The 24,132-nt window shown below is 36.8% G+C and overlaps 1 protein-coding gene across 4 annotated transcripts in view; it reads right to left on the reverse strand.

Moving 5' to 3' along the window:
* Positions 1–24,132, reverse strand: part of LOC109054245 (ribonucleoprotein PTB-binding 2-like) — a 64,520-nt gene that overhangs the window by 1,975 nt on the left and 38,413 nt on the right. For 3 of the 4 annotated variants that reach the window (XR_006155019.1, XM_042725982.1, XM_042725981.1), the window contains exons 4-14: positions 22,301–22,492; positions 16,941–17,061; positions 16,313–16,395; positions 15,697–15,795; positions 15,093–15,204; positions 14,364–14,677; positions 11,929–12,040; positions 11,510–11,658; positions 3,669–3,770; positions 3,206–3,328; positions 1,765–1,968 (exon numbers count right to left, since the gene is read on the reverse strand). Coding sequence is in view for 3 of the 4 variants with exons in the window: in XM_042725982.1 (XP_042581916.1) it covers positions 1,765–1,968; positions 3,206–3,328; positions 3,669–3,770; positions 11,510–11,658; positions 11,929–12,040; positions 14,364–14,677; positions 15,093–15,204; positions 15,697–15,795; positions 16,313–16,395; positions 16,941–17,061; positions 22,301–22,492 (1,611 nt within the window). In the remaining variant the exon portion in view is untranslated. The remainder of the gene's footprint in view (positions 1–1,764; positions 1,969–3,205; positions 3,329–3,668; positions 3,771–11,509; positions 11,659–11,928; positions 12,041–14,363; positions 14,678–15,092; positions 15,205–15,696; positions 15,796–16,312; positions 16,396–16,940; positions 17,062–22,300; positions 22,493–24,132) is intronic. The other variant, XM_042725983.1, reaches the window with a different exon arrangement.

Here is a 24,132-nt window from a genome sequence, read left to right on the forward strand (position 1 = left end):
CCTTTGTGAATGTAAAATATCATGTTTGCACCATTTTTGACTGAAATGGTGCTTGATATTTAATTGTGTACACTATTTATTTATTTATCATTTCAAGGCTTTGCGTGACGGAATGCTTTATGGTTAGCAATAATTAATAACTATTGGCACTTTGTGAGGCTGTGATCTATGAAAACCCATTTTTGCCTCGGAGTAAAAACGTCATTTGCGGTATTTGCAAGCTAAAGTTTAAAATAAGAAATAAAATCACAAATCAAATTCTGAATGATAAAGTTAAAAGAAGCAGTAGCAGTGTCGTACATAGTCACACTGTGAGATTTAAAGTCACAATAGCTTTGTTTCCATCACACTGTTTTTATGCGCTTTTTGAAGTATCGCATCAGAAACGATGATGGAGACACCAAATTTTGAAAAAACAACAACGACAAAAAATCCGCAAAAAGTTTTTACGCTCGCTTGAGGTGGTTTTTGACTAGTGCGGAAAATGGTTACTGTGCAGTAATGGAAATGCATTTTGTGAATAAATTCCTCCATGTTCAAACAAAAAAACAAATTCCTTCTCAAAATTATACCTGTACATAACCGGACTAACCTGCGGACAGATCTCATCACATAGCATCTGAAAGGTTGTTATGGTTATTCTTAAATGCCTGAGCAAAGTCTGTCTTCAAAGTATTTCTGTACTTTGAAATACTTTGTACTGCGTCCCCATACAGCAGACATCAACCTTCGAAAGCAATGACCGCATTTATTGTGTTTCATCTGCTCGCTCTGAGGCGCAAGTAATTAAATATGAAAATTATTATATTCAGTGGTGTCTCCTACTTTTCTTGGTTAAATTTAGTGTCAGTTTATCAGGAAGTGATGATTTTATTCTCTTTTTATTGATTTGTTGGATGTAAACGGTGCTTATTCGCAAATTGCAATTTTCAAATTTTGCGCATAAGTTAAATTGGCAACTTTGGATGGAAACCCAGCTAATGTGAAAATGTTAAGTTATACTGTGAGATATAAAGTCACAATTGGGAATACAGTATTCACATTGTAAGTTATGAAGTCCAAATTATGTGACAGTTGCAATTGTGAAATTGAGTCACATTGTAAGATATAAAGTCACAATTGTCAAATATAAAGTTGTAATTACCTTATATTTTTTACTCTACTATGGAAGCCCATTTCTGCCTCACTTGCATGTTTAATTGGCAATTTTAAAACCCATATTTACTGACCACAGCTAAAGGGACCCTTATTGTATACCCCACAGTTCATAGCATTTATGGGCTGGGTACTTTGGCCTGAATTTGGACAATATATATATATATATATATATACATATACATATACATATACATATATATATATATATATATATATATATATATATATATATATATATATTTTTTTTTTTTTTTTTTTTTTGGCATTTCAAAAAGAAGGGTGTGAATACTTTGTATGGTAAAAAGTTTCGTGGTTCATGGGGATTTCTCATCAGATTCTGGTTAAGCTTTGAACAAACTTGTTTGCTGCATTTGCAAGCTGCTTAGTTTGGAAGTGACGTCTCAGTAAGCATCGTGCATGTTTTCTGCATCGCTACACTATAGATAATAGACAATGGACTTTCTTTGCCCACAAAATTTCACTAATGAGATTTATACACGTTATCTTTCAGGTGTCTAATATTTCACATGCAGTGTGGTTTGTTTCACTTCTCTTTTTCTCATTCAATAATACACACACAATTTATATAGAAAAACACAGACTCACATAATAATAGTTGTTCCAGTCGGTGGCCGTGGCTGCGGCGGGTGTGTGTGCGGCAGGACTGGGCACGTGTGTGTGCGTGTGTGTTGGTGTGATGAAGCCAGGCATGATGGGTAGGGCACTGTAGGTGGGCAGCAGGGTCTGAGCAGTGCCGTTCAGAGAGGTGTGCAGAGGCCCACTCAAGGGGGACTTCACCACCTCCACCTCCTATAGAGAGACACCATCAAACATTGATACATACACTTACACTGTATCACTCCATATGCAACACACACTATTCAGATTACAGATCTCTCCTCTCTCTCACACACACACTGGCCCAGCTGCTGTGCTGAGGAGTGATGGAGTGTTTTCAGCAGGATCTCATGTCCTGAGAGTGTCATGAGACTGAGTGAGGAATGTGTGTCTGACCTGTAACACCACCTGCCACCACATTTACATAAGCTCAAACACCCCTCACAAATACCACCAACACACAAACATTAGCTAACTTCTATCGCAACGCGTGTGTATACAGGCCATAAAGTCAGGACATAAATCAGCTAGCAGTATTTTATATATATATTATAAAAAAAACTGAGGAATGGAGAAGTAATTAGGATTTAGCAATTGGGCATTAATCAAATAAGCACATTTGTAACAATGGAGTTCATGCAGCTCAAGTGCTGCTGCCTTTTAAAGTAAAGGTGTTCTGAAATTCATGATAGTTTTTCATTGTTTCACTCATAATGTGAAATCAGCATATCAGAATGATTTCTGAAGGCTCATGTGACACTGAAGACTGAAGTAATGGCTGCTGAAAATTCACCTATGCATCACAGGAATAAATTACATTTCAAAAAATTATTTTCAAATAGAAAACTCTTCTTTTAATTTGTAAAATATATTGCTGTTTTTGTTGCATTTTTATCAAATAAATGCATATTTAAATACAATTTCTGCACAGCCTTATTATTTAAATTTTATTTTACACACATTTTAGTTTAATATCCATGCTGTAATATGCAAAGAAAACATGCAATCAGTATAGACTTTTGTGTTGCTAAATGCATACAGTTTCCATACTATATATGCCCACAGAGAAATGAAAGTCTAATTTCTGATCTATTTTGGTCTTTGGCAGTAAATCACAGTGATCTGTCAGAGAGAGATGCCATGTCAGCCACGAGATACTTAGACACAGTGGAAGTCCAGGCATTTGACTTTTCTGACATCTGTCAGAAGTATGACGAGTGGAGTATTCACTACCTCCAGAGGGTGTGTGATGTTTGGGCAGTATGTTAACTGTTTGGCATTTCTGCTGCAGTATATGTGTATTTCTGCACAGTATAATCCCCTTTCAGTGTGGACTTTTGAGATGGACAGAGATAATGTACACTGTAAAGTGAGCATGATAAAGCATGATGTGTTTGGGTGTGAGTGTGTGTGTGTGTTTGTACAGTACCTTGCTGACATCTCGGTGCTGGTAGACTTGAGCAGCTGTCTGGTTCATCTGCGTCTGAGAATAGTACTGACTGACAGCATGCATGTATGAACTGTAGTCTCCGTATGAGGAGGTGACCACCACCTGTGATGCATACAAACACATTTGTCATCACGGTGGGGACTTTCCATTGACTTCTTTTGTTTTTCATGACATTTTATTTACTTAGAGTACCCCCGAATGTTAATATTTAAATAATTTAACAACAAATTTGTATGTTCATGGCCTTCTGATGTCAGGTCACATGACATGCAAGTGCACAAAGCATTAAATTTTTTTATGATTTAATTCATTATTAGCTTCTAATCAACTCACAAGGTTTCTGAACCCAATTTTAGGCATTATTTAGTATTTATTTTTGAGGGTTACAATGTACAATAGTCACATTACCATATTGTGCATGTGTGTGTATGTGTGTACTTACCTGAGGTTGCTCTTTTGTGTTTTCAGTAACTGCAGCAGTCTCTTGGCTAGTGTTGCCGTAGGTCTGTGCTTGGTAGTGTTGGTACCACTGCTGCATAGCCTCCTGTCGCACAGAACAGAAACAATGAAAGAGAATAAAATACAGGCAGACACAGCTTTAAAAGGGATCTATATGAGAATTTTGACTTTGTCTTTAATCCCCGATATACTTCAAGTGAAATCAAAGAACAAACTGGTGTGACACCATTTCAAACAAATCAGGCCAAAATGAAGTTCATTTGGAGTTCATTGTGGGAGTCAAAAACAGCTTGTCAAGTCTTTAAAGGTTTCAGTCTGGCAGATAAACACCTTCGAACTGCCATTGATCCGTGGCAATTAAATAATAGGAGGTGTGCTCTGGGGCTCCTCTGTCAGTATATTGGGGCTTAAGTGACTCTCCTTGCAACTCTTTTCTCTCACTTGACACCAAGTTGTGGCACACCATGTTGACGGTTGATGGTTGGCCAATGTCGGGTCATCGTTGAGTGTATGTTGCATTAGTTTTTGTGTTGGTACTAGTTAGGGATGTCAACGATTAATCGATGATCGATTAATTGTCTTTAAGAGATGCAATCAATTAAAGCTATCGATGGTCAATTAAGCTATTTAATTTTTCAGCTCATGCGCAAGACACGTGCGAGCAGCTGTGAATGATGGTGACGGTATATAAATGCATCACCATTCATTCATAATATACAAATTAAGCTTTTAATGTGATTCCAACTTTAAAAGTACATTCAAATAGAAACAACACAAAGTTCTTCAAAATGGAAAGCAATAGAAATGTAGTAACTAAGTCATTTGCCCAGATAATTGTTTCATATCGGGCTCTGCGCTTTGCAGGGCTGAGGGACACAGGACAGAGATAGGGAGGCTATTCATTCCTACAACTTCTTAATTCGTTCCTACGACTTATTAATTTGTGGCCACTGCCCATGTTTCATTCATTTTGTTCCTTAAATAACCCATGATTTAACTAAAATGAGAGAACAAATTAATAAATCGAACAAATTCTTAATTCATTGCCATGAAATCTTTCATTTGCCTTCCCACGTTTACCACAATAAGAGATGCAAAAACAGTGATAAAAAGTGAATGACAATAAAATAAACCTGCGAAATTAGAGTGTTAGATGGTGAGGATTTAAGATAAGAAACGATGCCTAAATATAATTGAATTTGTGGAAATTCGTGACCAACCGGCAAACCAGAACAAAATGCGAAACAGTCAAAGGAAAATGATTTCAAATGTACAACGCGGTGTCTTCATTTTATTAAATGATCATAATAATCACATCTATTCGTTTTATAATCCTGCTACTATCATTTTATTCAGACTAAACCCCTTTATTTCAGGTGGGAAAGCATTTGAGAGTGACTTTTGCACATCCTGTCATGCGTGGTGCTGAAATAGATGCATTTAGCAGCAATAAGGTTAACGATTAATCGAAAAAACGAAAGTGATAAAAGAAAGCCAAAAGGGCACAGACAGAACTCTTCTCATTGTACATCCTCAGTCCTATTTATTCTGGTTTCCTTTTAGAATAACAAAAAAGGAAACCAGTTACTGCTATGGCTGGTATGGAGAGTTATTTCCTCTCACACAGGCACAGAATCTACATGCTAGTTGGCTGTTGGCTGTAGTCTTTGCTGTGTGTTCAAGTGCAACTTTTTGGCCCAGGTGCAGGTGCGACAGCACAATTTGCTTTTGTTGCTGCTAGTTCTTTGATGTGGTTTGGTGTGTCTGGACCTTTACTGATCTCACTGACTCTAGTCCCAGCCTCAGATGGCATACCCAGTCCATTCACTAACAATTTGCTGCATATTGTCCACAAAATGGCAACACCTTTCTAGATTTTTTGGAATTTTCAGTGGTTGTGTCCAATCTGGAACCGTTCTGTAAATTTCACCATTGAAAAGACACTTCCTTTTCTTCAACTACTAAAACCAAGCTGGTCTCAAACCAGGAACCACTAATGTCAAAGCCCAGGGTGCAGGATAATAGAGGCTTTCGCAACGCATAGTTCTAGGCACTTGCCAGCATGGTGGTTCCAAGAGAACCATTTTCACCCTTGGCCCATTTTCCTGGTTGCATTCGCACTGGCAGCAAGAACTCTGAAGAAGCCAAAAGCGACGTCTTTAATCATGGCATTTACAAAAGTCAACAAACGATGAATGGAGGACGCCTTGATCGAAGCTGTTTTTGTTGTTTGTCGTGGGGTTTGAGATAAGGGAGATGGAATGTAATTTCACAATTTACAAGACTGAAAGAGCATGAAAATGTGACTAAATCTCCTAGGACAACTTGCAACTTACATATCATTAAGGCTGAGAAAAGAACAAAACAGATAAATGCTGTTATTGCTGTTTTCCATGTTTGTGGAGTAAATATTTTTACATGGCTTTTTAAAAATGCCGGGTTTCGTATGTGTTTGGCCAATAAGCATACACTTATGTCACTGGTAGTTCCTATTAAACTGTTTTAGACCCTACTCTAAAGTAGGAGCTAATTTAGTGCCCCCAAACTGAGTTCCAAAACTAAAACCGTTCCTAGTTCCTGTGGTGCAAACACGCCAAAAGCGGATAATTCTGCCAATAGTTCTAGGAACTATGAAAAGGTTCCACCGGTGCGAAAGCCCCTAATGTCAGCACCAATTAGATAACACAGGCTGTTTCTGACAGAAGTTCAAAACAGGATAAGCACAAGCACCAATACCATTTTAATGGAAATTGGAGTTTTTCTGAGCAAGAAGGTTTGGTGATTCATGGTCAATGGCATTACATCTTTCAAAAAACATTTAGAACTTTGTTGGAGAAACTAAAAACAGAACAAAATTTCCTTGAGCACTAATAACAGGGTTGTATATGACTGACCCATGGCTTCTGTAGGTCACTTATATCAATGGTAGCTGAACTTGCTTCAAGAGGGCAACCATCCTACAAAGTTTAGCTCCAACCCTCATCAAACACACCGAAACCTGTACTTATCTGACAGGTGTGTTAGAGCAGGGTTGTAACAATGTAGCCTTTCAGGAGCAATGTCAATTATCCCTGCTTTACATGTTGATCAAGCAACTTATTCCTCTCTAAAGACTCTTTCACACTGCACGTTCGACCCGAAAAATTGCCGGAACATTGCCGGATCACCTTCTGTGTGAACGCAAACACATCCCGGGATTGATTCCAGGATCCCGGGTTGGGGACCTAGTAACATTGCCGGGTTCAGTCCCGGAACAAGCTCTGTGTGAACAAAAGGCAGAACCAATGCCGTGTCGTAGTGATGACGCACGTTATCATGCGACTCTTTTACCTGGTGTTTTGAAGGCAGATCAACGTTCGCGGCGAAAAAATAGGTGCAAACTGTAATAAAGCAGAAATCAAGTAGTTCCTCACTTTCCGCGCTGAAGCTAAGATCGTTCACCAGCTTAAGGTACTTTGTCAACCAAAGCGTTTTCCCCTGTGGCTAGCGTATTTTTTTCAGTTGTTCTCAATGGGAGCGCCGCGTTTTTAAAAATGCCAGGAGCGTGCCGAGCGCTGAGCGTCTTTTGAGTGTTCGAGGTTTTTTTTCTCACGCCGAGAGTTGAAGAATGATCAACTTTGGATAAAACACTGCGCTCATCACTGTCACTTTCTAGTCAGCTAACCAATCAGAGTGCAGGAGGGGCGGGGCAAATACTCCTTGAACCGGCTTCCGTCCAACTTCAGTTCTTGGACCAAATGATACTGACCGAGCTGTTTTCGCATGCCCAAAATCTCATGAACCCACACAGACCAGCGGGTCAATCCTTTCTTTCTACGTGGTTCAACCACTTCTCCATCCAAAGCAAGGACCAGAGCAAGTACTCTACATTGTGTCAACATTTTATTCAGAAACAAATTATCTACCAAATCAGATACAAGTAACAGTTTAGCAGATATTCTGTATCATAGCAACCAAAGCGTCTCAACTGAAAAAACGCTGTGCCACAAAAAGCGCTTGAAGCGCTTGCAGCTGGGCGTTTTCAGCAGAGCGCCTGGCGTTTTCAGTTGGCTAAAAACGCTTTGGTGGACACTGGACCTAAGGGAAAGTTAACGTGCCTAGCATTACACGTCACATCCTGATGTCACGCGTCATTACGGGACCTTTACATGTTGTGTGTGAACGTCCGCACATATTCCGGGAAATCACTGTCAGTGTGAAAGGGGCAAAATCTAGCGACCCGGGAACAATTGCCGGGACACATTACCCGTGTATTTTCCGGAATCGCAGTGTGAATGGGGCTTAAGAGGGTGGACCTTGGCCAGAATAAGCATCTTAGTGAACTAGACTTGATGCTGATAGTCTCGTTATGTGACTCTGCACTGAATTCATTGTACATCTCTGCATCCAGGTGCCTGCAAGGCTAGATCACCAGCTGTTTCCTCTTTTTTTCTCTCCATCTGTCTAACCTTGTGGCCTAATACGTTTCGCTAGCTTTCTCTTCTACCATTCCTTTAATACATCTCTTTCTTCTCATCTCCTTCCCATCACTCCTTTCACCATTCCCTGCTCTCTTTCTCTCTGGACGCCTACAGCGTGAAAGCTCACTGTCTCATTTCACTAAAGCTGGTGGAGTGTGTGGGAGTGTGCGACCAGATGGGACAGACAACTCGCAGCCAATCTTCCTCTTCCCTCCTGCCTTCCCCCTCTGCATCTCTCGCTCCCCCTTCTCTCCCTCCAACTCTCACCCACTCCTTCTCGTATTGTCATAGGAACGCCAGAAGTAATGAGAGGGAGACCCACATTTAAGCCATTTAATCCAGCTAAATTTCCTTCCCCTTCAAACTCTCTGCCAGGGAATGAGTAGGGGATCACCCTAAAGACACTGGCAGGAATCTGAGAGACTGTGGGTGGACTGCAACTCCTTCTCCTTCCCTCTCATCCTCTCCTGGAGCACATTTTCCTCTCCTCTGCATCTGCTGAAATCTTTATATTCCGATTTCTATTTCATTTGGTGTATTTTTGACAGCACAGTGCAAAGTGGCAGGATATTATTGTGGAGAAGTTTTGGGTAGGGCCTTTGTCGGCACCTATTTTGCCGCCATTCACAGTTCAGGATAGTCACTTGTATGCCTGTGTGCCATGTGGTGTTATTGGCTAATCAGCATTGACATGATGTCATCTTCCTGAGTAATTAGTCACATGGCATTTTTGGATCGGGTGATTGCTCAAAAATTCTATGCCCAGATAGCATTCAGGCTTTTCAAAAACACCTGAAAAACAGTCATTACAACAATTAACACAAATTACCGGTGAATAAGAGATCATGCGTGGAGAGGACCTTTTCAAAAATACCGGTAAATCAGTTCTGACAATATTCTGGTGTGAGAAGTTGTAACTTTACCAGTAAATTACCTGTATCATGCCATGGGTGAACAAGGAATAGGATTACTGGTATGAGGGCAGAATGTACTGATGTAAGAAGTCTGCTATGGGCCATTCATAAAGCTCTGTTGGAGCTGTTTACAGTAAGCGCCAATGCTTTTAATTGTTTTTGTATGTAAACATGCACTAGACGAACATCAAGCTACCTTGCACTCAATACTTGCCTTCTTTTCCATTCATCAACATTGCGGCTCTGCATTTACTATTGCTTATTATACTAACTGTAGTACTATTGGTATCTATTATGCATCTCATGGGCAAAAACACAGAAACACAGAAACTAAAGTGCATATCCTAATCCAGTCAGATCAACAATAAAATGCAACTTCCAAAGATAAACACCAAAGATTTAAATCACATACTTAATTTTGAATACTAACTTTACAATTAAAAAGACAGAACACCATTGCTTGCGTGAATAGCATGTTTGTGTATTCACTGGAAAAGTAATTCTGGTATTTTTATGGTAATTTAACAGGATTACTTTGTGAAAGGGGCAATTGAGACAGCAGAGTGCTGACAGCTTTTAACAGACCTTCGTGGTCCAAACTAGGTGAGATGTGGAGCAATTTGTCTATCCAATCACAGATTTCAGAAGATATCTTGATGCTTAATGTGAAGCGGGACTTTGGTCCGATGAGATTTTGCTGTGAGGGTTACAGAACAGAGCAGAAATATAAACCAAGCAATTAACAAAAAACTCTGTCAATTCTGATTTAAATGGAAGAAGTAACTTCATAGTCGGAGCGTGAAGGCTTAGCCTTCCCCTGGCCACAGGGACTTGGGGCAAAAATGCCACTAAATTGGACAAAAATGCCCCTGCACAAACAAATATAATCTATTACGTCTGTTGCTAACAAAGTGAATATGAATAGACAGTGTCGATTGCGGCATTAAATTAAGATCTGCTAATGTTGCACTGTATTTCATTTTCATTTTGTTTTTACAGTGTTGCACATTTTAACCAACCACACACAATTCTGTTGAGCTTAGGAATGCAATGGCCAATCAGAAGCGTTCAGATGAGTCATCACTGAAACTCAGCTGACTGAATTCCGGACTCTTGTGAATTCTCTCATCATAAACAACAAAGAGCAGATGTATGTACAATGTAAGTAAGAGATTCATTTCACAGTGTATACAGCTTCAGTGATTATAACAACAGTTGTGCTTAAACTCGTGATAGATTAATGTTAGTGATAATGTCACTTTCTATATATAATTATTCGCTGTTTGAATAACCGTAGAAAGGAAACGTTATATAATTATACATTTCTGCCATTATTATGACGTTTTTATTAAATTGTAATCACGTTAAATACAAATTCAGTCCCATTAAACTTTTTTTTTTAGCCTACATGACACCCATGTCTGGTTCTTGCCTAAAAATATGGGTTTTTGATGTTTAATACATTTGGCTGCTTTTAGCCTTACACTGGAGTTGGTTCAGCCTCTGCCTATGAGTAACTTTTATCATTTGCCGACTCTGGTAAGGACACGGTGGTGCACTACAGCTCCATTCTGATGGAACTCTTTTTTTCTGTTTAAGCATTCATTTTCTGTATTCCGTATAGACCCATCTATATCTATTGTGTGAAGCTGAGCATATGGTGGAATTGTTTTCTTTCTCATGCCTCTCACTGGCTTTCGCTGTCAAGTCTAGGACTCAGTGGAAGCTTGTGTTAGAGAGAGGAATTGTGGGGGATATAATGGGGGGAGAAAAGACTTGAGAGAGTGGGCTAAGAGCGAGACTGATTGATCGCTGCAGTGAACACTGGGATTTCTGCCTTTTTTTGTGACTGTCAGCATCTATATGCCACAATAGTCAAGAACTTTCATCTGAATTCATCTGATATACAAGATCCCAAGGCCACAGTTCAAACACTATCTATCTATCTATCTATCTATCTATCTATCTATCTATCTATCTATCTATCTATCTATCTATCTATCTATCTATCTATCTATCTATCTATCTATCTATCTATCTATCTATCTATCTATCTAACAGTTTTCAACATGGATAATAAAAAAAATATTAAGCAGCACATCAGCATATTAGAATGATTAGAAGGATCATGTGACACAGAAGAGTAGAGTAATGACTGCTAAAAATTCAGCTTTGCCTTCTCAGGAATAAATTACATTTCAAACAGAAAAGAGTTATTTTATATTATAAAAATATTTAACAATAATAATGTTTTTTGTGTTGAATTTTTGATCAAATAAATGCAGCCTTTGTGAGCATCAAATATTTTTTTGAAAAACAATTAAAAATGAATTCCAAAATTTTTATCATATGTGTGTGTGTGTGTATATATATATATATATATATATATATACATACAGTATATACATGCCTACATATATATAATTTTTTTTTTCAGATGTTGTAGTTACCTGTGAGTATTGCTGAGTGTATTGGTGAGTGTATTCTGCAGGAGTGGTCTCTGTGCTGTATTGACTGGATGGATGGGTGTTAGGTGGCAGGACTGCGCTGTACGTCCCAGTGTGCGCCTGCACAGTCTGAGGTTTACTGTTGCAGGGTGCTGCAGGAGAAACACATACATGATGTAAATCAGGGCCTGCTCAGGGACACCCATTTAGAACATCTCTCTCACACACACACACACTCTTCATCTTCTCTGCTGGTGTGGGCTGTAGCCAGTCTGGCTGTGGCCTTGAGCAGGGAGAGACAAGACAGTCGTACACTGTATACATTATCGCTGAAAATAAAGAGCTGACAGAGAAGAGATACAGTCCAAGGTCTGGCAGAAGTGAGTCATCTTCAGTGGGTGCCGTTCTGATTGTGCACGTACCTTGTAATACCACTCCAGGAAGCACACTAGCCAGGTTTAGATATGGATTGGAAGGCAACTTCACTTCTTTAGGGGGGTCTCCCAACAGAGACGTCTGACAACTGGACTGACTCTATAGACAGAGTTAAAGAAAGTGAGAGAGACAGGGAGCGATATACAATATACTACAGCATTGCAGCTGCTAATCACAGAGTTACTCATATAGACAACATTTCATCTTTAACATACAGCTATAAAGGTAACGTGAAACATTTTTATCAATATATTTAACTTATGCATTGTGATGTATTTTTAGAGAAGATGACCATTTAGCATGAAATAATGTAGAGTGGGATCCTCAAATCATTTCCAATTCGTATGACTTAATTTTTTTCATTGAGCACAAAGTTTCAAGTTCAAGTTCAAGTTCAGTTTATTTCTAGAACACATTTAATTACAGCCACAGGCCGACCAAAGAGCTGCACAATAAGTACAAAAGCACTATTTGAAATAAATTAAAAACTAACTGAAAGAAAGAAAGAAAGAAAGAAAGAAAGAAAGAAAGAAAGAAAGAAAGAAAGAAAGAAAGAAAGAAAGAAAGAAAGAAAAAGTAATAATATTTGTTCAGGCTGCTTTGTTCTTTTCCAAACATCAAAAATAGATGGTGTTTCACGCTGCCAAGCTTTAAAAAATGGGAAAAAAATACATTATAACTACATGAGCTAGATTCCAAGTCTTTAGAAACCATACGGTACCTCTGTCACTGTCCATTTTCATGGTATAGAAAAGAGCAGCTCAGACATTCTTCTAAATATCTTTTTTTTTTCTCCACAGACATTCTTTTAAAGCATCTTTGGTTTTTATTTCACAGATTTCACAAATAAACAGCAATCCAAGAGCAAGGATGGCATGGAAAAGTACTGGCACAAAGTCTGGCATTCATCTCCAGTACAGTCCCACAGAAGGCAGAGCCCTCCATTAGCCTGTGTAGGGTAATGCAGTAAGTAATCAGAGCCTACAGCAGTAGTGGTCTGTCATTAGGGCTCAGAACTCTGTCAGAGTCTGTACTGAACTTTTCCAGGCGTCTGAGTGCTCGTGTCTGAATAAAGATACCTTCACAGAACAGTGGAAATGGAGTTCCAGAAGGTCGACAGAAGCACTTCAGACAGAATCCTAAGTATAAGCGAGTGTGTACTTTTCTGTGTTTGGTGTTCAAAGTGTAAAAAAAGTCTGGTATTGCCCTTGCTGTTATTTTTATATAACAGTAATAAGTATATATCGTATAGTATGTATATTTTAGAATGTTTACAATATAAAAACATAAAAATACAATATTTTAAAAAGTTTGAGGTCAATGAGAATGTTTTTGAAAGTCTCTGAAATACTCACCAATGCTGTGTTTATTTGATAAAAAACTGTAAAAACTGTAATATTGTGAAATATTATTAAAATTTAATACTGTTTTTGAATTAAATACTGTTTAACTGTGTCACATGATCCTTAAATAATCCTTCTAATGTGCTGATTTAGTGTTCAGTTAATATTTTCTATTATTATCAGTGTTAACAACTGTTTTGCTGCTTAATATTTGGTGGAAATCCTGATACATTTAAGGAGATTTAAGCATTCTTTGGTGAATAGGAAGTTTAAATGGACAACATTTATTTTGAAATACAAATGAAATTAATTATAAATTAATTGAATGCCTCTTGCTGAATAAAAGTATTAAAACAAATACTGACCTCAAACCTCCGAATGGTAATGAATATATTTAACTATAAAATAAATATGAATGATAAACACTCATTGTTCCAAACCCGTAAGATCTTCGTTCATCTTCGGAAGACAAATTAGGATTTTTTTGATGAAATCTGAGAGCTCTCTGACCCTCCATAGACAGCAACGCAACTACCACATTCAAGGCCAAAAAGTATTCTCGCAGCTTCATAAAATTACGGTTGAACCACTGATGTCACATGGACTATTTTAATAATGTCCTTACTACTGTACCTTTCTGGGCAATAAAACATTTCAGTTGCATTGCTGTCTATGCAGGGTCAGAAAGCTCTCGGATTTCACCAAAAAATATCTCAATTTGTGTTCCGAAGATAAACGAAGGTCTTACGGGAATGGAACGTCATGAAGGTGAGTAATTAATGATTGAATTTATATTTTTGGGTGAACTATCCCTTTAAGTGTCGGCCTGAGTTTGATAGACCCTGATCAGTTTATGCTGTCACTATATGGAAAAGAGCAGCATAAACATTTTTCTTTTGTGTTCTTAAGAAGAGAGAAAGTCAAAGGGTTTAGAACGACAAATGTGAGTAAATGACGGCAAAATCAAGTCTGAGTGATTTTTTTTTTCCCTTAAAATTTAAGCCCTGAAATGTCTCAGATTTCCTAATTTTTGCCTCGTGGTACGAAATCTGAAAAACAAAAAAGAAAACCAGGCTTACTGTAATGGAAGTATTAGTCTGCATGCTTGAACTGTGGTGGTTGGCTGGAGCTTTGTGCGTTGTACACCCCAGCAAAGTTCCCAGACTTGGTGCATTAATTCCTGGGAGGAAGTTTTGCAGTTGTGTTTGGGAGCTTACAGAGCCTCCTGTGGTTCCTGGAGGTGCAGGCTGTTTCTCTGGAGCCAGGCATGTCGCAGTGACTCCATTCTGCTCTGCAATGGAACTTCCGTGTGAACGTCCAGGTACATGTGACACCATTCCAGTCCCAGAGTTTCCACCCTGGGATGTGACCGAAGAAGAGTCTTGGCCCAACTCTACAAACCAGAGAACTTTGTTAAACTACTGCAGTAAAAAAGCTTCCATTCTCAACGCATATAGTGCATACTCTGGAAAACCATAATTTAGTATTTCAATTTCTACCTCACAGTAACACCTGCATGGCACTGATATTTAAATAGAAATGACCCTTCACAAAGGCATACTCTTCAAAGGTCTTCAATGCTTTGATGAATGCCAATACCAGACTTTGCACACACAAACAGACACACGTCTGTATAAAAGCACAAAGGAAGAAATACTGATTGAAGCGGCTGCCTCGAACTGCTTATAATGGGGCTTTCAAACAGTTTGAGGATTTGCATTGCAAATGTCTTTCCCTGTGGTAGCGAATGCGACCTCTGGACCAGGCCTGAGGTTTGCAAGCTTGACCGCTCAACCAGAAGCTCTCACCTGTGGGAGAATCTCCCAGCAACCCCTTCCCCAGAGGAACCGGTGCCGGAGTTCGAAGACCCAGAACTTTTTGCAGGAGCAGCCGGGAAGGGTCGCCCAAAATTCCTGGGACCTGAAGGGAAATGAAAGAGTGATGAAGGAGAAAAGAGAGCAGACAGGCTATAATAGGGTCATGTGGCGAGTGAAAGATGAAGTATACACAGATGAGATTATAGCTACAAAAATACATACACATGCATAAAAGAAGATTTATGTCCACATTATTATTGCATGAATTCCTTGGTTTTTTCACTTACATTTTCCTGTGGATGGCATTATTATTCTTTAACCAGAACCGAAAAATTTGCATTAAAAATGCCAGTTAGATGTATGGTTCTAATACTGCTATATAAAATAAATGATGCTTTTCTGAACAAAAGCTGCAGTTTTCTCATTATTTACAATAGAATTTAATGCAGACCAATAATGTCTTTGCAAAAAAGAGCGAAGAACACAATTTCAGGCTGGTGTTGAATATCATGCAGGTACTGTAAGTGAAATGTGGTAATGTATTTCTTTGTTACTGCTACGTTTGAGACGTGTGAACACACACACAGACCCTCACATTAGCGATCTGCTTGTCTTTGATCTGTAAGAGCTGTTGTTGGGCCATCTGCATGTGAAGAAGATTCTGAAGAACAAGACCGTTTCCTAGGATGGCACTCTACAGGAGAGAAAGAGAGATTGTTAAACATGCTTCATTATTCTTTTCTATTAATCTGTGAGGCAGCAGCCTATTCTAAAACATATTTCCCTTTAAAGTGAAACACATCTTTGCTGTACTATAACCTTTTTTATAACTATGAGCACCTTTAGAAATTTAGCTTCCTTAAAGGAAGAGTTCACCCATTCACCCAAAAATGAAAATTCTGCCATCATTTACTCACTCTGTACTTGTTCCAAACCTGTATGAGTTTCTTTCATCTGCTGAACACAGAAGATATTTTGAAGAATGTTTGCAAAAAAAAGTTGATGATAGCCATTGACTTCCATAGATTTTTTTTTTCATACTATTGAAACCAATGGTTAGCGTTAACTGTTTGGTCAACTTGTTTTGTGTTCAACATCCCAAAGAAATGTATACAGATTTGGAACAACTCGAGGGTGAGTAAATGATTACAGAATTACAGAACTATCCCTTTAAGTCACGCTTGCGAGTGACATAAAGAGAAAATGAGTACCTGCTGTGCTTTTCCTAACTGTAGCAGCGCTGCAGTCAATGGTGGATGCAGGAAGGGGAGATTGTGAGGTCGACCAAACTTTCCTGATGGGAAACCATTAGATAAAGAAAATGAGAGGCAAACATAAAAGTAAATAATACATGAAAAGGAAAATAAGAGAGATGGACAGCAGAAATGATGTGGTCGATATTGGTGGCCCATGATTTTCATCAAAATTCCTGCTTCAGCACTAATGGCAAGTTGCAAGAATAGGTAGAGAAGTTTAACATTTAATCATGTGCTATATTTAGTGTTGTAATTGTGTGTTCTCTTTAAGCTCCGGCCTCCACTTCTTCCTCATCTCATTTATTCTCCCTCCCAATGAAAAGTTCATTTTAATATATGATTAGGCTTTCATCAAGAGAAAAATCTGCTCAGAATCTACAGTGCTGGTGATCACCGTTACACAGGGAACACACACACACATAAGCAGAAGTATGAGAGACATTTCATCTCAGAATCTACAATCCTCGCGAGACACATTTTTGGTTCTGTCTGGAAAAGTACTTAAACGTGTTATCATGAATATTCAAGAAATTATTTGCCTAATGAGTAAAGAGATATTTAAGATAGACAGAGAGAGTGTTACCTCCTCGTTTGGCTGTAGGGTAGGGTCTCATAAGGACCTGGAGAGCAGCAGGATTGGTCATACTGTTGAGGAACTGAGCCAGATTGGGTTCAGGCAGTAAACCTTTCTTATTGCTCAACATCTAAAGGAGCACACACACGAGATAAAAACATTAATTCATTCATTTATTATACAAAAATACACCCATATCCAAACAAATATGATAATGAACACAGAATTTTCTTAATCAGTATTTTTTCTAAACATAAATAAAATATCAATTTAAATACTTTATTTGGGAATCAAAACTGCATACATTAAGAAATATCTTAATATTTTTTTTTTCAATTCAGGCAAGCTTTTCAATATAATGAAAGTGAATGGCAACTGGTGTGATCAAGCTAAAAAACTATCAAAAAAAAGCATTTCATACAACTTGTGTATTATATCTCAATTCAAAGTAATTTCATGTTAACAGACTCAAGTTTTTATTCATATCTTTGGTAAATCTTTACATCTATCCCAGATCTCTTGGAATGTAGTATAATATATTTTTCATGATACATTTCTGTAGCTTTTTCTTCATCTTTGAAGCTTGAAAGCTTCAGTCCCTAATCATTGTTTCTTTTTTCATGCTCCACAGAAGAAAGTAAGACTTACCCCAATGGCAAATACCTTTTCTACACAAAGCTTAAACCTCACATAAGTTAGTTAGATTTATAAAAAACATTTAGAAATTTAATATGGGTTAAAAATGTATTAAACTTTTTTCCCCTAAAAACTTCCATATCGATACATTGCAAATAATTGCTCAGGAAGTTTACAATTTAACTATAAAATCAGTTTAACAAAACAGATTAACCCTGCAAAGCTGGACATAAAAATATTCAGAAGATTCTAGTGCACAAAGCACAAATATGCAGTTTGGTGCAGTTGCAAATATTCATATGGCCAAAACGTTTTAAAAAAATATTAAATAGAGTTAGCTTATAATGTGAATCAGTAAGATCTGCCAATAATATATCTCAGTAAGGTGACATTTAAATGCTTTGTTTTAATATCCAAGCTCTGTAGGTTTTATTGTGTGTGTGTTTTTTTTAATTGCATTATAATTGCATTATATATTTGCAATATATATTGCAAATATATAATGCAATGCAAAACAATAATTTAGGAATAATACTAAAAGGATCTATCACATGCCAGAATGCTTCTAATAGATTGTGTACAAGAGTTTTTTAAGCAAAATGATCATTTAGAGGCCTTAGAAATTTGCATATCAGACATGATACAGTAGGCTTTATAGGGTTAATCTTTTTTTGCAGAGCTTCCTTGATGTCTTGTCAAATGTTTATCTTCTATGATTATTACCCACCAGCGATTAATCATCATTTTTGTCATCATGGAGAAGATTCCAGAAAACATGAACAACCCACTAAATATATCTCTGATGTCTGCTAGAGGTGTGGATCCATCCCAACCACACTCCAACTCCATCTGCTGACTACTACTCCCCCACCCACACAGACATCTCCACTTGTGCACATACACACACTGCGCTGCTTTCATACTGGAATGGGTGAAGCCAAGGATGTAACCACATATTCAGGAATGAGGGGACATAGACGTAATAATTTAAGAATCAGGAGAAAGCATGGTAGTGGTGATGGCCCTGGGTGAAGCAGCAGATGGGTGGAGTATTTGGGGAGAGGGACTGGAGAGACAGTTAGCCTGTCTATTCATGAGAATGACAAAAGCAGGGCCGTGTCCCATCATGCCCTCTGCCCAGAGCTTCAGAGATGGATTAGCAGAGAGCTCTTCTCCTGATGTGTGCTTCCAAAGAGCCATAAACTACAGCTGAGAAACTCTATAGCACCAGGCAATTGACTGAATCAACAAAAACTGAAATATCTGGTGGTTGCAATCTAAATAAAGCAGGGGAGTTTTGTCAAATAAGTGACTGTATATATATCTGAAACAAGAGATAAAGCACTAATTCATTGCTAATTCAAAGCATAGTATATTTTAGAGGTATATAATATGAAGTAATATAAAATAACTAGGGATGCACTGATACAGACACTAACGTGTCATTTGGATTAACACTAAATCATGAATATAAGTAAAAAAATTAAATGTTACGTGAAATGTTCTGTATAATAAGTGGTTTGCAGCATCATTACAGGAAAATGTCAAGTGATTACTGTACCGCAGCACTAGAAAAGCTCTAAATGTTCTGCATTTAAATGAAAAATAGGACACAATGATAGATAAAATGAACAGTGAAAGTAACAAAGCTCGTAATACATTTTAATTAAGAATGAAAATGACTAGGAAATATCTATTTTCTAAACAAATTTGGTAAGTGATATGATTTTTGTTGTTTGTTTCTCAGGCATTAATATTAGCAAGTACAAAAAATAAAAGTACAGGTATACTACAATTTCAAAAAAAAAAATGGGACATGAAAAATGTACAATAAAATAAAAATAAATAAATAAACAATCTATTTTAACATTTTATTGTAGTTATAGTTTTAAAGTTATATTTTATGAATTATAATTTATAACTAATATGTATATAGTAAATATATAATAAATGAATTAAATTATATAAATAATATATGAATAATCATAATATATAAATGAATCATAAATTATTTTAAATTATAGTTTTTATAATTTTAAAAGCAATTTAACCATGTTTAAACATGAAAAAACATTACTTTAAGTTTTTACTTTAATCTAAAAAGTAATAAACAAGAACAAACAACGAAAATAACATTTATTGAATCTACATATTAAAAAAATGTTTTCCTAATAACAACATATTTGTTTAAATCAATTTGACTTTCATTTCTATTAATTTTTTTTTCCCTTGTCAGTTTCCACTTCATTTTCTTTTTTACATAAATTCCAAGTGTTCAATCAATCACTGTAACTGTGGCAACACTTTGATTTTACCTACACATCATTAGGCAGCAACTAAACTTAAGTTTCCAATTTTATTGGGGTGATTTTTTTTTAAAGTTCCCTAACTGCGATCAGAACCCTAAACAAACTCTATTTGTATCCACGTTCATGTGACAATGAACAGATCTGAGGCACAGCATTGAAAATTACTGATTAAATGAACCAGAAGGCACATATCTGGACAGTATGCGCATGAGCTAATATGAGTTCTAACCAGTGAAGAAGACAAGTGCAGACATCTGCTGGTCCCCAAGCAGTGCTAAAATTACATGACTACATGCAAGCGCAACGGCCCGTCAGGCTGAGGGGAAAGCTTGTGCTCTCACAGTCTGTGGATGAGTGGGTAGGCGTGTCTCAGATACAGACAGAGTGGCTCGGAGGGGTGGACTTCCTGAGAAATGTCAGCCTGCATTTGCTCTATTTGGCTTGATACTTTTAGTTGGAAAAGGGGGAAGTAAGAGAGAGAGAGAGAGAGAGAGAGAGAGAGAGAGAGAGAGAGAGAGAGAGAGAGAGAGAGAGAGAGAGCGAGAGCAGTGGAGACATACACCACTGCATTAAAATGAAAATCAAAATGGCATTTTTGTGGTTTTCAGTTCAGGTCTGTCAACTTTGAGGTCTTAATATATATGCTCTTGTTCTCCTAAAAATCACCAATAAGCATGTGCATTTGAATTTATAACAATTTAAAAAGAGAGATAAGCTCTACTCTATGTCCTGCTCCATTTTCCTGTTTCAATAGGACAAATTCCAACACAAGAATGAAAATTTGTGTCCTGAAACTTCATAGTTTCATAGGGTCTATAAACATATTCCACCATTAAAAGACCTTTAAGAACTGGTAGTCAGATATTTTATTGGCCCCCCACAAACATAAAGCTGAATGTTGAATAATGAAATCAGTTAATGTTTAGATGTAACATCCTGCTCTGGCAACAATATACTGCATCTGTCTACAGAATTAAATCTCGAATTTGAAAAGAAACGAACACAATTAAAGAAAAAAAAAACTGTTTTAACAAAACATCAATGAGAACCACTATTTGAGATATGAAAGAACATGACTGTGTGTGTGTGTGTGTGAGTGTGTGAGTGTGTGTGTGTGTGTGTGTGTGTGTGTGTGTGTGTGTGTGTGTAAGTAAGCTGGGCTGTATATTGAGTGGTACCTAACTTGTGAGAGAAGCTTAAATAAGCTTGTCAAATAAACAGCATAAAAAATTATGCTAAATGCAAATAATAAAATGCAACCAACCAAAATGAGTATTACCATATTTTGTGTTGTATTTAGGTTTAATAATAACATTATAATAATAAAATTAATCATTTTATTTAGCAGGGATGCATAAAGTGATAGTAAAGACTTTTGATATTAAATTATATTTCAATAAATGCTATTCTTTTAAAGAAAAAAATCCCAAAAAAAACCACAAAAAAACAAAAAAATAAAAAAATATAAACAACTCCAACAATAATAATAAAAATAAATGAAAAAAAATTAAAATGCATATTAGAATGATTTCTGAAGGATCATGTGAGGCTGGAGACTGAAGAATGGATTTTGCCATCAGATGAATAAATTACATTTTATTATATTCAAATAGAAAACAGCATTTAAATTGTGACAATATTTCACAATTTTACTTTTATCATATTATCAAACAAATGCTGCATTGATATGCATAAAATACTTCTTTCAAACGCATTGAAACATCTCACTGAACCCAAACATCTGAATGGTAATGTATATATTATGTAACACAAGATATGAATATATTTCAAACCTTTATTAAGAAATCCAATGAGGGAATTCAGAGCTTAAGTCGAGTCTTAATCATAAGCTCTCCATCATGGAAAGCAAGCTAAATAATACGCTTAACTTTATCTTACTGAAGGATTACACGAAAATGTGAACCAGACTGCATTAAACACAGATTCACCTGCAGCAAGAATAAACATGGTTTGTGTCGACCACAATGTGTATTATATAGTGAATTATTGAACGCCAAGGGAATGAAACCAAATAATTAATGATATGTTTAGAAACCAAATACTCAAACTAAGACAACCTGAGTCCTGAAGCAAAACCTGTGTTTTGGAGAATATCAGCTAATGCTCAACACCACTGACAGTGTCTTCAGGACAGGCTGCTGCTGGTTTATGTGGATCCGTCCAGCATGATGAAAATAGCCCTGCGGTTTATTTCAGGCCTCGGAAATACAGCGGAGATCTGGAGATGTCTGAAACAGCAGGGTTTGTATGAATACTGTAATTAAACTGTCACCACTGCTGTTTCACACATGCACGTGTGTGTGTTAATGCTTCTGGATGAATATTTGAGAAACACTCTCGTTTCTTGCTATGTGGCGATAAAAAGAATGTCACTGGTCCCTTGTGAGCGTGCATGTCACTCACCACTCCCTGAGCAGCGATGAGGGCGGCGAGAGTGCTGCGTCCAGAGGTTCCTGGGGGACAGAGAGATAGACGTATCTCCTGACCCTGGATCAGCTGTCTGTCCATCTCCAGCAGCACGGCTTCAGCCTGCTCCGCCGTCTCGTACTCCACCACAGCGAAACCCCGCACTGGACTTCCCTCATCCTGAGCCAGCTGCAACACACACACACATACACACACAACGTTTGGAGATCAACAAATCTTGTTAAAGGTGTGTGATTGTGGTACATCATTACAATCCAATTTTCTATCAGTTCTTGCGAGGCATGATTATTTTATGGAACCAAAACATGAACATTTTCATTAATTTTCATTAAAATTCTCAACTGGATGCATCCTAAATAATGGAAGCAAAATTTATCTGTAGATATGAGCTCTGCTGGGTTGTGCAGAGCCTTAAGGAATCCATTGATCTATGTCTTCTGGAGTTGATTTGTGAGTTGCCTGCAGCTAAAGGATGTGGTTAATGATTGTGACATTCTGACATGAGAAATAAACCCCCCAGTGCATATTAAGCACTACTTTGATATTAGGACAGAAATTGAGGTTTAATTATTGAGTATTTTTCCTTGTGGCAAACATGAAGATTTCTGTTTATTGATACTGTAGGGTCCAAACATCTGAGGTTTTTTTTTTTCATCTGTTTGTTTGTTTGTTTTTATTTAATGCTCGTTATTTTTTATAATAATAACAATAATAATAATAATAAAACAATACTAAATTGTAATACCATTAAAACTAATAAAAATATTAGTATTATTATTTGTACAAAGGATTTCATATTTGCTTATTTGATTAGTGATTTAGAAATACTGCATACTATTTCCTATGCATTTTGTTTCTTTCTGTATTGTTTCTTTGTTTACATAGTTTATTTATAGGTTTAAGTCTGGTTTTGAATCCCAGATTTTTAGTATGGTTTGGACTCTTCTGTATAGTGTCAAACCAAAAATTATTCAGACAGCAGATATAATTTTTGATATCTTGTTTACTAGTGGGTGCAGGACACTATAATTAATTTATGTAAGTGAGGATAGCAAAATAAAGTAAACTGTGACATATATTTTACCCAAAAATTATTCATACAGTGGACTACCAGTAAAACTGATAAAAATGTGGGACAAAAATTCTTCAAAAACTTTGACCTGATCTTGTTTTGCTAGTGTGTTTTTCTCTAATTGCTAATGCGAAAATTTTACACCACAGACTGAACAAAATTAAGCATTGCTTGTAATTGGTTGACCTTAATTGGTATTATATAACTGTGTACTTAAATTTAATAGCTGACAGCTAATTCATTACATACCTTTCTATCAAAGTTATTGGACATTTTCAAATGAATTTGTTCTTACACAGTTTAACTCTGAGTTCTTATCATATTTTATTACCATTTTCTAAACTATAGCAAATAAAATGTGATAATGTAAGAAATGTTGAAGGTGTCTCAATAAATTTTGGTTTGGTTTTGACAATAACACTAACTATGGTATTGCAAAAATGGCTGTTGTAAATAATCTATTAATGAGGTAAGACATAAATATAAATGGTGTTTACTTAAGTTATTACTTTTTGGCATACAAATATCATAGTTTTTTTATGGAAACTACTGATAAAGATAAGCCATTTACAGGTTAAGGAAAAAAGTAATTACTATGTAAAAAAACTGTGTTTTCATAACTAAGCAGCATATCACAACATTTCATCTTTGCTGAGTCAGTGAGAAACGTTGTGCCTTACTATAGCTTCATCTCAGGAACAAAAATGACGTCATTTCATGCTTTCATTAATCCAGC

The sequence above is a fragment of the Cyprinus carpio genome, chromosome B6 (assembly GCF_018340385.1).
Source record: "Cyprinus carpio isolate SPL01 chromosome B6, ASM1834038v1, whole genome shotgun sequence".
In the NCBI taxonomy this organism is placed as follows: domain Eukaryota; kingdom Metazoa; phylum Chordata; class Actinopteri; order Cypriniformes; family Cyprinidae; genus Cyprinus; species Cyprinus carpio.